The 14,341-nt window shown below is 35.9% G+C and overlaps 2 protein-coding genes across 4 annotated transcripts; both read left to right on the top strand.

Annotated features, from left to right (window-relative positions):
• The first annotated feature begins 3,460 nt into the window (after nucleotides 1–3,460).
• On the top strand, nucleotides 3,461–8,574 carry LOC148586699 (G-type lectin S-receptor-like serine/threonine-protein kinase At4g27290). The gene is made up of 3 exons (XM_088514141.1): nucleotides 3,461–3,475; nucleotides 4,596–5,269; nucleotides 8,307–8,574. The coding sequence occupies exons 1-3, from the start codon at nucleotides 3,461–3,463 to the stop codon at nucleotides 8,572–8,574; spliced, it is 957 nt and encodes a 318-aa protein (XP_088370267.1).
• A 1,010-nt stretch (nucleotides 8,575–9,584) lies between these two features.
• LOC132174513 (G-type lectin S-receptor-like serine/threonine-protein kinase At4g27290) lies at nucleotides 9,585–13,536 on the top strand. Of its 3 annotated transcripts, XM_088514806.1 has the most exons (7): nucleotides 9,585–10,848; nucleotides 11,511–11,645; nucleotides 11,798–11,949; nucleotides 12,018–12,228; nucleotides 12,352–12,589; nucleotides 12,670–12,820; nucleotides 12,956–13,536. In XM_088514806.1, exons 1-7 carry the CDS (start codon nucleotides 9,585–9,587, stop codon nucleotides 13,253–13,255), a joined length of 2,451 nt encoding a protein of 816 aa, XP_088370932.1. In that variant the 3' UTR covers nucleotides 13,256–13,536. The 3 variants fall into 3 exon arrangements, with proteins under 3 accessions (XP_088370932.1, XP_088370933.1, XP_088370934.1); XM_088514807.1 differs by lacking the exon at nucleotides 11,511–11,645; XM_088514808.1 differs by lacking the exon at nucleotides 12,956–13,536 and having other exon boundaries at nucleotides 12,687–12,779.
• Nucleotides 13,537–14,341: the final 805 nt, after the last annotated feature.

Genomic DNA, 14,341 nt, shown 5'->3' with positions numbered 1-14,341 from the left:
ACATCCCGATGTAAGTACTTTCTCTTCCACGCTCTCTCCATTCATATTCTACATGCAAATAATACTATATTACTCCAAATACGAAAAGATAAACCATTAGAAAATCAATGGAAGCCTTTACCCATCTTTTTGTCTAGTACTCTTTCTTATTCTCCCTTAAGAACCTCCATAAGAAGGTGATTCAAGGATGAAGTTTTCATTAACTATAAGCTTTCCTTTACGAACCTGCAAGAAGACATTTACCAACAGATGGATTGTATCAATCAAGATATCAAAGGACAGATGTGTTTGGTAAATAAGGACTAAAAAAGTCTCAGTAATTCTCAATATTTCATTATCAAAGTTATTTTCTTTCTCATTACATTCACTAGTCTTTACAATAAAGAAAACAGAAGTATGAAAGAAAGAAACAAATAATAGAATCAAACTAAAACTTGAGCATTCTCCCAACTATGGAAATCTGACTATTCTAAAGATGGGAAAATCCTAAAGTTGGAAAACTAAAATCTAAGTAACAAAAAAAAAAGAAAAAAAAAGAAGGCAATGAATCCTTTTAAGAAGGAAACACCAACCAACTAATATTGAACCTAATCTAAAAAAGAAGACAATTCAAATTAAACTTGATAGACTACCAAGGTGGTAGCTGAGTTGGTAAAGCAGCAGGGAATAAAGTTCAATTCCCCCCCTCCTTTCTTCCTAGTGGTTACTTACGGGTTTAAATCCGCTTGCGGTAGTAATCCGCGAACCAGATACTACAAAAAAGGGGCTTTACCAACTTGCACTTTGGTGGGCCTATGGTGACGGATTTGCCTTCTCAGACAGTAGCTATGGCTCAAACCAAACATTCCACAGCGGGTGAGAACCTTGATGGTCATGCCCAAGGGAAAAAATTACACTGGTCGCCCCTTCCCGCCTTTTTAATTAGAAAAAAACAAAAAAACAAAAAAATTAAACTTGATAGTTTCCTAGTCTAATAAAAGGCATTTTTGACTAAAATTTGGGGTCTTGAAATTAGGTGTAGGTTCTTTCCTTTTGAACTTCCTAAGATCGAATAAAAATGTGCTCAAATGGCATTGCACCAATTTTATTTTTGTTACGTTTTTTCTAGCACCGAAAATAGGGAGTCGTTGTCCTACATCAAAACAAAATTAGCTTTCCATAAAAGATAAGGTTTCTCTAACTCTCTTAACAAAATACTGTAGCACCCCAGATTTTTAAGGTCTTATTTTAGAGATATTAAATTGATGCTATGATTATATTAATATTCATATTAGGTAATAATATTTATTCTTGAGGAATTTATTAGATCTTATGAATATTGATTTGAGGTTATTATATCATGATGATGATTTTATATTGATTAATTTATTGGGAGATTTAAGAGATATGATAATTGATGATTGATTGGTATAATTTGGAGTATGATTATAATTTTTTGGTGACTGATTAATTAAGGACATTAGACAGATTATGATGGGTCAGATTTCGGAAAATCTGTATCCAAATTAGTTCACTTTTCTTCTTTGTCCATTTTTGACTTCACCAACCCACTTGCCGAACAATGATCCCACTTTTCTTTCTTATTCATATTTTATTCAAACCTAAAGTTTGAGTTCACACCTAAACTTCTTTCTTAATCCTTTTTATATTCTTATTTTATATTATTTTTTCTTTTCTTTCTTTTCTCCCCCGACAACTCTCACCAACTCTCACTCATTCTTTCATTATCATATTATTTTATTCATTTTATATTATTTCTTTCTTTCTTCTTTCTTTACTTGCCGACAACACTCTCACTCTTTCTTTCTTATTCCTATTTTTTTCTTCTTCTTTCTTCATTCCATCTTACTTTATTTCGTGTATTTAATCATCTCTCCTGCTCAACATATTGTTTCATAATCATAGAATACGTGAGTAAGAGAGGAGAGAAACCGAGAGTGAGATGGGAATTTAAGACAGAGAGCTGAAGAGGAAGAAAGAGAGTTTAGGCGAGAGAGAGAGAGAGAGAGAGAGAAAGTCAGTGAAGGGATTGTTATGGGTATGGACCAACTGCAGCAGAACGGGTTTCAAGTAATTACCTTTGATGATCCATTCATGTAATCCACTGTAAGTATTCTTACTTACTGAGTATGATATTGATATCCAATAATACGGATTTTTGTGGTTTTATAACTTGTCTAGCATTTTGCTATATATATGATTCAACAATGATTTATATTGTCGGAAATCAATTGACTCACTACTTCACAGTTTTTTGTAGTGCTTGCAGGAATGGAAAATCAAGGTAATTATGCAGTTGTGATTAGAGATTCATATTGAGATGTACAGAGATTCCAAGTTGGTTAAGTTTTGTCTAGAGTTTAGACTGTCGGATAGATTTGTATAAATGCCTTGTACGACATAGCTTTGGGTATTTTTGTATAAAGAAAAGTATTTTAACAGTATTTTTTTTTGTATTGATAATTACAGTTTTTCCGCTATATGAGATCAGATCGTTACAAATACTGACTGAAATTTTTTTCATAATTTTTTTTTTTTTTTTTAATTCTTAAAAACGTTTTGTGTTTGAGTTCTTTGTTCATATTTTTATTTTTAGGAAAGAAAACAAATATAGAAAACAACAGTATTAGGGAAAAATATACTTTGGCCCCTAAACTATCACCCATTTTAATTTGCAAATACGCCTCCAAACTTTAAAAAGTGAAATCGAAGCCCCCACATACTATAATTGCGTATAAAATTAGACACTTTTGTATTTTTTTTTTTTTTTTGTTGCCAAAAATTCCTTTGAAGTTATTAAAAATAAAATTTTAAAAATATAGAAAAACAACCATTTGAAAAAAATATATATATATGTAAGGGGGTAATATGAAAAGGCCACCCTTTTTGGCATTTTCTGTTTTTTTTTTTTTTTGTTTAATTTTGTTTACTAATTTTAATTTTTTAAATGGTTATTTTTTAATAAATTTAGGGGTATTTTGGGTAGAAAATGCAAAAAGTGTCTAATTTGACATGTATGTTGCATAGGTAGTTCGAGAAGCTCTTATGTCACTTTTAAAAGTTTAAAGGTATAAGTGAAAAATGGATAATAATTCATAGGAGTAAAATGTATTTTTCTCAAAGTATTAAGACTAGGCTCCATTTGTTTCGACGTAAAATGATTTTTGGAAAATGTTTTCCGTATTTTTGGGTGTTTGGTATGACGAAAAATAATAGTCAATGGAAAATATTTTCAATTTGACTGAAAAAACCTTTCTTTTCCGAAAAATGGTTTTCATTTTTGAAAATCATAAATAATTTTTCGAGTTTAAGCATCCCATTCTCAACTTGACAATTCGGGCTAAGATGTTGCCAAAACCCTGCCAGGATTTTACTGGGCCACCGTCAGGGCCCTGCCAAGACTCGACAGGGACACTGTTGAGACCTCGCTAGGACATCGCCAAGACTTGACCGGGACACCATGGCGACTCAGCTGGTCAATTCCCGGTTGGGAACTCGGTGAGACTCAATTAGGACAACGCTGAGTCTTGGTCGAGCCCGGCCAAGACTCGGTTGGAACCTTGCTTGGACTCGGTTGGAACTCACGCGACTCAGTCAGGTCATCGTCGAGACCTATTTTGGACATTTTCATAATTTAAAGTTTAATGTGATTTAATGAAAATATATATAAAAAATAAAATAAAATTTTCCGTACATGTTAAACACCAAAAAAATATTATAGAAAATTATTTTTCACTAAAAACATTTTCCACTTCGAAACAAACAGAGCATTAATGCTGCAGCTTCCATTGAAGGAGAAGGATCCTCTTTATTTCAATCCCAGTTCATTATATTTAGAGGGGTAAAATTATCATTTCACTTTTTGTGGACAATTTTACCCCTCAAATCTCAATTACCTGCTCCTCTCCATGTCAACTGCAATGAATGGTCGAAAAATAAGTCAAATTCAGTTTTTTCAATCTTGGACCCCATGAGTGACCTGATCGGTTTTCAAGTCACATCACATACCTAGGCCCGTTGGCAAATAAGGGGATAGGAGCATCAGACACTCCTCCAGAGTTCAAATTTGTAGAAAAGGAGGATGAAAAAGACCAAGACTTGTGGGGTAAAAAAAAAAAGTGAAAAGGCAAAAAGGAAAAATCCTAGAAGAAGGGTAGAGTACTCCGAATAAGAACAGATACACCAACCATGCATTAGAATAAAGAACATCTGCTAGAAAACCGAGAAGAAGGCTGCTTAAATCTTAATTTCTATGCATATACTACATGTAGATAAACCATTATAAAATCAATGAAATCCTTTCCCCATCTTTTTGTCTTCTACTCTTTCTTATTCTCCCTCTAAAGAATCTCCATTACACAAGACACAATTACTCCAACTCAATCTCTAAGAGACGGTGGCACCTTAGTTTCAGCTGGCCGATCATTTCAATTGGGATTCTTCAGCCCAGGTAATTCCAATAGTCGATATCTGGGAATTTGGTAAACGATATCTTCCGAGACAGTTGCATGGGTAGCCAACAGAGACGCTCTGCTTAGCGATCACTCGGGAGTTTTAAAGGTCACTGATGGTGGAGTTCTTGTGCTTCTTAATAGCACGGTACTGTTTGGTCATCCAATACATCAAAAACTGCAGAAAATTCAGTTGCACAGCTCTTGGACGCTGGAAATCTTGTTGTCAAAGATGGGAATGTTGATGAACCGGAGAAGTTTATGTGGCAGAGTTTTGATTATCCTTGTGACACACTCCTAGCGGAAATGAAGCTTGGATGGAACTTAGTAACTGGTCTAGAATGGTATTTATCATCTTGGAAGAGCACGGATGATCCTTCTCAAGGTGCGTTTTCATTACGGATAGATCTTCGAGGATATCCACAGTTTGTTGCTATGGAGGGATCTAAAATAAAGGCTAGAGGAGGTTCATGGAATGGCCTCAGTTTTAGGGGTCATGGGGTAAGACCGAGTCCAGTATTTGGGTACGAATTTGTGTTGAATGAGAAGGAGGTCTATTACGAGTTCAAACTCCTAAACACTTATGTTTTCTCAAGATATGTGCTAAACCCATCAAGCGTTGGGCAGCGATTTGGATGGATGGATCGGACACAGAGTTGGGAGCTTTTCTCTACATTCCCGGCAGATCGGTGCGAAAATTATGCCATATGTGGCGCATATGCTACCTGCAATATCAATAACTCTTCTATATGTGCATGCTTGGAAGGATTCTTACCCAAGTCTCCAAACCATTGGGGTTCAGTGGATTGGTCTGATGGGTGTGTTCGAAGGACTCCTTTTTCTATTTTTTTTTTTTTTCTAATTCGAAGGACTCCTTTGGAATGCAATGATATACTACATTGGCCTTTTATTTTGCCTTTTTTGGCCTTTTATGTGTCTTTTATGTGCCTTTTTGGCATCAAAATATGCACTATTTAACAAGCATGTAGGTTACGATATACAACATTGGGCTTGCTCCAAAACGAGCCCATATAAAAAAATATACGTAAAGGGTACCTTAAAAAATCCCAAATGCTATCAGCATCAACAAAAAATAAAAAAATAAAAAAAGAGTATAGTTAGATGAAAATCATCAGGATGATCAAATTCCTAATCCAAAGTAATACAAATATAAAAATTAAGGAAAACTCAGTTGTTAAAAAGCCTTAAAGTAGATATGCCAAATAAGGAACACAAACATAAACATATTCAATTATACTTCCATCACCATTTGGTCATCTATATATATATATATATATATATATATATATATATTAAAAAAACAGTTAGTGGTTTTCAAAAACCCACTAACTGCTAACGGTTAGCGGCTTGTATTAACCGCTTTTAAAAGAGGTTAGCAGTTAGTGGTTAAAGCGGTTAATAAAAACTGTAAGAACACCCCGTGTCCATGCCCGGAAGAAATTAGACCATTTTGTATGAAGTTTAGGGAGAACAGAGAATATATTGAAACCCCAAAATAATGAAAGATTGCCTGAGAACCAAGTCTCATAACCGGAAGTTGTTGGTGAAAATCTCCCCCTCTCCCTCCCTTAGAGCTGAACCCAGTGGCCAAAAAAAAAAGAGAATATATTGCTTGACACAAATGAATGAATTCCCTGTTTCTCATGCCACTCACTATGTTTAGTTAGTTACCAAAATACCGAAGCTAAATACATCAGATTTGATTGAGAACAGAACAGTCCATTAATTGCGTAGTCCGAAGACATGTAACTGTTGTAGGAAATCATTGATGAAATCAGCATACTTATGGACAAAGGTTGAAGAATACAAAATATATAGAGATTCTTACTATGTTCCATCCACTCTGCTTTACTTTGCTTCAGTTTCATTTCCTCCAAATATTTTAGCCATGCCAAAGTCTGAAATTTTCAGATTTATCTTACTATCTAGTAAAACATTGCTAGCTTTTAGATCCCTATGGATAATTATTCCGGCTAAATACCTTATTAACCAATGTGGTTTAACTTTTTTATTTTTTGACTCTTAGGGTTTACTTTTTTTATCACAAGAGGTCCCTTTGGTTTGCCTAAAGACGGAGATGGTCCCTCCATTAAAATTTCGTCCAAAATTTGACGGAACACCACGTCAGCACCAATCACAGTTTGACACATATTCATATAATTAATTAATTTAAAAATAATAATTTTATTTTAAAATTGAAAACATTAAAAAATTATATTAAATTAAATTATTAAAAAAAATATTTGGGAGTGACGGCCCTTGGGGGTGGTTCAGCAACCCCAAAGGACCAATTGATTTTTTTTTTTTTTTCAATTTGCCGGAAGGCCGTTGGGGGTTGGTTCGGCCACCCCAGACCCTGGTCTAGGGGTGGCCGAACCAACCCCATGGCCTGGCCACCCCCAAATGGCCAAAGAGGGTGCTACGGCCACCCCCAAATTTTTTTTTTTAAAAAAATTTAATTAAATATAATTTTTTTAATGTTTTTAATTTTAAAAAATTCATTTATTTTAATTAATTAATTATATGGACACTTGTCAAACCGTGATTGGTGCTGATATGTCGTTTTATCAAATTTTGGACGGAGAGATTATCTCTGTCTTTAGGCAAATCAGAGAGACCTCCTGCGATAAAAAGTAAACTCTAGGAGTCAAAAAATAAGGAAGTTAAATCACATTGGTGAATAAGGTATTTAACCCGAATAATTATTCCTAGTTTGAATTTTTGTTGAAGATAAAGTTGCCTAAGCAATCCCATTGATAATGTTGAAGCGCTTAGGCCAATCGAATAATTTGTTTTGCCTTGGATAGGCTTGTTTTACAACCAAGTTAATACATGCTCTGTATCAATCACAAATGCTAAGGAATAAGGCGTGTCTTTGATTCATACTTATAAATAATGGCTGATGGAGTTCTTTAAGTGGAAAAGACTCATCCCTCCACCTGGATGACTTTATAAACAACAAAATAAACTATAGTTGTGCAGATAGTACTTTCGTATTTCCACCAAAAAATAAAAAAATAAAAAAAATCTGAGCCCTCTTTGTTAATTATTTTCTCCTAAATTTCCAAATAATGGGGGCTCTAGATCTTCATTATTGCTTCCATTGGTGAAACCTTGTTCTGGAGCACATTTGAACTAAACAAGGAATGCATTATCCTTAAGAATATTGAAGGAATACATGTTTCTAAGAATGTTGAAGTGTTTTGACTTCGAAAGGTGAACTCTGCCATTCAACGCGCGTGTAACCAAGTGATACTCACTGATATGCCTCTTCTCCCAACATCCACTTAACCCATCCATGGATGACTTCATAAGGTCAGTTTTCTCCTAAATTTTGTAAAACAAAGACTTTTACCCGATACAATACATTGATATCTCCAGGGATTGTATATAAAAGTAATGTTATAAGTCCTTCTAAAGTTTTCTTAGGGTCCTTCTAAATGTGATGTGACTTTTAAAATTATGGTTGAATTTGAGATGTGATTTATTGACTTTTAATTTATTAAAAATTTGAAAAGTCACATCACAGGATCCGGCTTAGATGCGGTAGTTCAAAACTACCACACCATGCTGTAGCCCAAAACGACCCACATTGGGGTCGTTTTGGGCAATAAAAAATAATTTTTTTAAAGTAATAATATAAAATTAATTCAATATTAAAAAATCAATAATTAAAAAATAAACGAGCCTCTTTCTCAAATAATTTTTTTTTTTTTTTAAAAAAAACAGCCTCTTTCTCCTCTGCCTTGTCTCCACTGCTGTTTCCCATTTAATAATCCAATTGGTCTCCGGAGACTGCAAAATCCGGATACATGAGGATCTCTATTGTGACAGCTGGAGGTTCTCCGTTGAGATCGACGACGCCCGGTACTGGTCCACCGTTCCGTCTAGGTGCGAGCGCTTCGTGCAGGACTACACGACTGGCGAGTGGTACCTGTCTGACTCGGAGATCGTGGCCGAGGACTCGCTCGCCTTTGCGAAGACGGTGGAGATCGCTGGAGACGAGAGGGACGTGTGGGTGTTCAACATCGATGAGACTCTACTCTCGAACTTGCCGTACTACGAGGCCCACGGGTTCGGGTCAGCCCTAAATAGTTTTTAGCCGGTATGGGGGTGGATTTAGGCCCTCGAGGTGGTCTGGCCACCCCACAACCAAACCTTTTTTTAAATTTTTTTTCTTCTTTTGGCCTATTGGGGTGGCCGGACCACCCCTTGAGGGTGGTTCGTCCACCCCCAGACTGGCCATGAAGCCACCCCTGGCCATAATGGGGTGGGCCGGCCATCCCATTTTGGCCTCCAGCCACCCCTTTGATCCCTTTGATTTTTTTTTTTTTTCTTTCTCTTTTATTTTTTTAATAGTTTAGTTTTTTAATATTTTAATATTTCTTTTAAAAAATTATTTTTTATTGCCCAAAACGACCCCAAACTGGGTCGTTTTGGGCTACAGCATGGTGCGGTAGTTTTGAACTACCGCACCTAAGCCAAATCCCACATCACATTTTGGAAGACTCTAGAAAAGTTATAGCATTACTCTCTCTCTCTCTCTCTCTCTCTATATATATATATATATATATATATATGTTTTTTTTTTTTTTTTGACATGTCCGCACAAGAGGGGAGAGAGGGATTTGAACTAGTGACCTCCACTTCATTAGGCGTGGTCTCAGCCGATTGAGCTACCTCTTGGGAACCTATATATATATATATGTTGATTTACAAAGGAGAGTATTGTCATTTAAACAATATTCTCCCCAACTGGGCCCCATTTTTTGTAACTCTTATTTACTATATACCATTGCCCACTCATCTAGTGACATGTGTCAACTTTTTTAAATTTAGACAATATTTTGTCCAAATAATTAAAAATTATCAATGTCTTCCGTAATAATAAAAATATTTTTAATATTTGTTTTTTCAAATTTATAGGAATAATTAAGTCTTATTAAAAAAATTTAGGACTTTTTTTTTTTTTACCCCCTGAATTCAACTTTGTTGAAAAGCAATATAGATAGGAGGGTAGGGTCCGAAGAAATAATGCGCTCTGCCTAATTCTTGACTTTCGTGCATATATTACTTGCTCCGAATAAAAGAAGATAAACCATTAGAAAATCAATGGCAGCCATCACCCATCTTTTCGTCTACCCTTTCTTATTCTCCCTCTTCAGAACCTCCATTACACAAGACACTATTACTCCAACTCAATCAATCAGAGACGGTGCAACTTTAGTTTCAGCTGGCGGATCATTTCAATTGGGATTCTTCAGCCCAGGTAATTCCAAAAGCCGATATGTGGGAATTTGGTACACAATATCTTCGGACACAGTTGTATGGGTAGCCAACAGAGACGCTCCGCTTAGCGATCACTCGGGAGTTTTAAAGGTCACTGATGATGGACTTCTTGTGCTTCTTAATAGCACCAACGGTACTGTTTGGTCATCTAATACATCAAAAACTGCAGAAAATTCAGTTGCACAGCTCTTGGACACCGGAAATCTTGTTGTCAAAGATGGGAATGTTGATGAACCGGAGAAGTTTATGTGGCAGAGTTTTGATTATCCTTGTGACACACTCCTAGCGGAAATGAAGCTTGGATGGAACTTAGTAACTGGTCTAGAATGGTATTTATCATCTTGGAAGAGCTCGGACAATCCTTCTCAAGGTGCGTTTTCATTACGGATAGATCTTCGAGGATATCCACAGTTTGTTGTTATGGAGGGATCTAAAATAAAGGCTAGAGGGGGTTCATGGAATGGCCTTAGTTTTACTGGGCATGGGGTAAGACCGAGTCCAGTATTTGGGTACGAATTTGTGTTGAATGAGAAGGAGGTCTATTACGAGTTCAAACTCCTAAACACTTCTGTTTTCTCAAGATATGTGCTAAACCCATCAGGCGTTGGGCAGCGATTCGGATGGATGGATCGGACACAGAATTGGGAGCTTTTCTCTACATTCCCGGCAGATCGGTGCGTAAATTATGGCTTATGTGGCGCATATGCTACCTGCAATATCAATAACTCTTCGATATGTGCATGCTTGGAAGGATTCTTACCCAAGTCTCCAAACCATTGGGGTTCAGTGGATTGGTCTGATGGGTGTGTTCGAAGGACTCCTTTGGAATGCAATGATGGAGATGGATTCCTGAAGCGCACGGGGTTGAAATTGCCAGACACATCTTCTTCCTGGTATGACAAGAGCATGACGCTACAGCAATGCGAAAGAATGTGTTTGAAAAACTGCTCCTGCACAGCATATGCAAGTTTAGACGTCAGGGGAGGAGGAAGCGGCTGCCTGGTTTGGTTTGGTAGCCTAATTGATATAAAAGAATTAGGTGAGGCTGGGCAAGACCTCTATATAAGGATGGCCACTACTGAACAGGGTACCATTTCTCTCTAGTTTTCTCATTTGGATTTTGCTGAGTTTAGTTTCTTTTTTTTTTTTTCTTTTTTTTTTTTTTTCATTTTAAGTAGGACATATGGAAAATTATATCCATTGGCTATAATATTAGTTAAATGATTAAATTTATAATTTTTAAAAGTTTAAAATTTTGGATAAGTAGTAAACTAAGGTGTCATCAAAACAAAGTTCATGAATTAAAACCATGATTCTAGAGTTTATCAAACTTCAATAAATATTATGCATGTAGGGCCTTATTTGTTGAGAGTGGTTTGAGTGTTAGAATAATCATAAAATAGTTAAATTCAAAATTTCCTATCAGTTAAGGTCCGGACTTCGAATCGTGTCTCCCTAATTTACCTCTCATTTCAATTGAATATTTCATGTGTTCGGCCTAATGATTATATTTGTCATTGCTCTCTAGCTTTAGTTTTTTTGGAACAAGTGGTAATTTAACTAAGGATAAACAACATTGATAGACACTGGATGATATCTTTAAAGCCTCGCTTAATAAGCTGATCATACAACCACAAGCTAGACAAATTATAATGCCATGGAAACTAGGAAGTGGTGGTGTTTCCTTGTCTAGACTGTGGGCAAGATGAGTTATTCTCAAAGTCACCTTACTCTGTTTTGATCTTTCAGATCATCTTGTGAAAAAGAGGCGCTCCAGCCAGAAGAAACGAGTAGCAATTATAGCCGGCTTAGCATTATCAATCGTGGGAATGACAATAGTTGTATTGGTCTCATATATATGGAAAAAGAATCTCAAAAACCAAGGTAGATTTCTTAAAATTTGACTATGGTAATAATTTGATTCATGATGGATGGCGGAGAACAATTGGGGGGGCGGGGGGGGGGGGGGGGGTAAGTATTTTTCTTTGGATAAAAGAACTATCCAAGATATTTTCATGCCCATGCATCTATTGTAGGAACGGCAGAAAGAAGTCGGAGGAAGGATTATGAAGGTGGGAAGGAAGATATAGAGTTACCGATATTTGATCTCGCAGCCATAACTAATGCAACAGATAATTTTTCAAATAACCACAAGCTCGGAGAAGGAGGATTTGGACCTGTGTACAAGGTAAATAACAACATAGCTAGGAGAACTATATTTTTTATTTTCAAAATTATATCAACTCTTTCTTTCAGGGTACATTACCAGACATGAGAGATATAGCTGTGAAGAGGCTTTCAAAGAATTCTAGACAAGGGCTGAACGAGTTCAAAAATGAAGTTATTTTGATTGCCAAACTTCAACATCGTAATCTTGTGAAGCTTCTTGGTTGTTGCATTCAAGAAAATGAAAATATGTTAATCTATGAATACATGCCCAACAAAAGCTTGGACTCCTTTATTTTTGGTTTGAACCTTGACCTTGACTTGATTCAAAGCATTCATGTTCAGACTTATCCTCTTTTATTAATGACATTGTTTGCTAAGAATGTAGCCAGGTATGTGCTAACATGAATGTGAAATTGGACAGATCAAGCAAAGAATAAAGTACTAGATTGGCATAAACGTATCAACATTATCCGTGGTGTTGCTAAAGGGCTGCTCTATCTTCATGAAGACTCTAGACTGAGAATTATCCACAGAGATCTAAAAGCTAGTAATATCCTTTTAGATAACAATATGAATCCAAAAATTTCGGACTTTGGCTTGGCTAAATCATTTGGGGGAGATCAAGTTGACTCTAAGACCAATAGAATTATTGGAACATAGTAAGTATGCTTAAACTCATTTAATAGGTTAAGTTTAGTTGTTATTTAACTTAGTTTTTCTTTGCAATGGTATTTTGCAGTGGTTATATGTCTCCAGAGTATATGGTGCATGGACGGTACTCGGTAAAATCTGATGTGTTTAGCTTTGGAGTTTTAGTATTAGAGATATTGAGTGGAAAGAAGAATAAAGGATTTTGTCACCCAGACCACCACCTTAATCTTATTGGACATGTAAGTATTAACAATGCAGTTATTGACAATATAGAAGATCACATGATGCCCCTATTATTCTGATGCTCTTTTAATAGTCAACAGCAAATTTGAAGGGAGTCCGACTAACAAAAATTTTGTTTTCATTTCTTTCAGGCATGGAAACTATGGATTGAAGACAGACCAATGGAACTTATTGATGAATTGGTAGATAACTTGTGCACTCTATCAAGTGTATTACGACACATTCATGTGGGTTTGTTATGTGTGCAGCGAAGACCAGAAGATAGACCAAACATGTCATCTGTTGTTCAAATGTTGAGTAGTGAGAATTTATTGCCTAAGCCGAAACAACCAGGTTTCTTTTTAGATTCACCTGAAGCAGATTCTTCATCTAGCAAGCATGAAACTTGTTCAGCTAACACAATCACCAATACAGTGTTTGAAGCAAGATAAAGTATGTCAATTGAGAGCAAAAGCTGAGTTTTTATTTATAGGAATTTATGTAATCTTGATTTCAGGATATTTAGCTAAACAAAAAAGGTCTGAAAGCTGCTACTCTTTAGGACAGAAGGGTCAAAAAGATAAAGAGCTTTGGCTTAGTGCAAGGCCGACCCTACTATATTCATGCTATTTATTCTTATAGTGAATTAGTCTTTGCACATTGGACTAGTACCATATGTTTCAGAGTGTGTTCTTTTTTGAATAATTTTAGAATCAATTCCTTTTACAATGCATACTATAAATTTATATCTAATTTTTGACCCGAAATTGGAAGTTTACGCCAAAACAAGCTCTCTAGAAACCTCTTGGCTTTCTTTAACCGACCGATGCCGCGTCTTCTACATGTCTTCCTAGTATTCAATTAAAAACTCAGTAGCCACTTTACCCATCCCAATGCTCTGTCCTCTTTAAATGGTGTCCATGCCTGGAAGAAATTCGATCATTTCGTAAGAAGTTTAGGGAGAAAAGAGAATATATTGAAACCCCAAGAGATTGCCTGAGAAGTGACTGAGAACCATGTCTCATAAGTGGAAGTTGTTGTTTTGAATCTCCCCCTCTCCATCCCTTAGGGTCGAACCTAGCTGCCAAAAAAAAAATTAGAGAATATATTGCTTGACACAAATGAATGAATCCCCTGTTTCCGATGCCACTCACTGTCTCTAGTTACCAAAACATCGAAGCAAAATACATCATATTTTACTGAGAACAGTCCATTAATTGTGTAGTCCTTAGACATGTAACCCCTGTAGGAAATCTTTGATGAAATCAATATATTTATGGACAAAGGTTCAAGAATACAAAATATATAGAGATTCTTACTATGTTCAAACCACTCTGCTTTACTTCGCCAAAGTCCGAAATTTTTGGATTCATCTTACTGTACAATTAAACATTGCTATTTGCTAGCTTTAAGATCTCTATAGATATAGTTATTCCCAGTTTGGCTTTTTGTTGAAGATAAAGTAGCTCCCAAGCAATCCCACTGATAATGTCGAAGCACTTAGGCCAATCTAATTATTTGTTTTGCCTTGGATAGGC

This window comes from Corylus avellana, chromosome 3 (genome assembly GCF_965113065.1).
Source record: "Corylus avellana chromosome 3, dhCorAvel1.hap1.2, whole genome shotgun sequence".
In the NCBI taxonomy this organism is placed as follows: Eukaryota; Viridiplantae; Streptophyta; class Magnoliopsida; order Fagales; family Betulaceae; genus Corylus; species Corylus avellana.
This window is presented reverse-complemented; position numbering and strand designations above follow the sequence as displayed.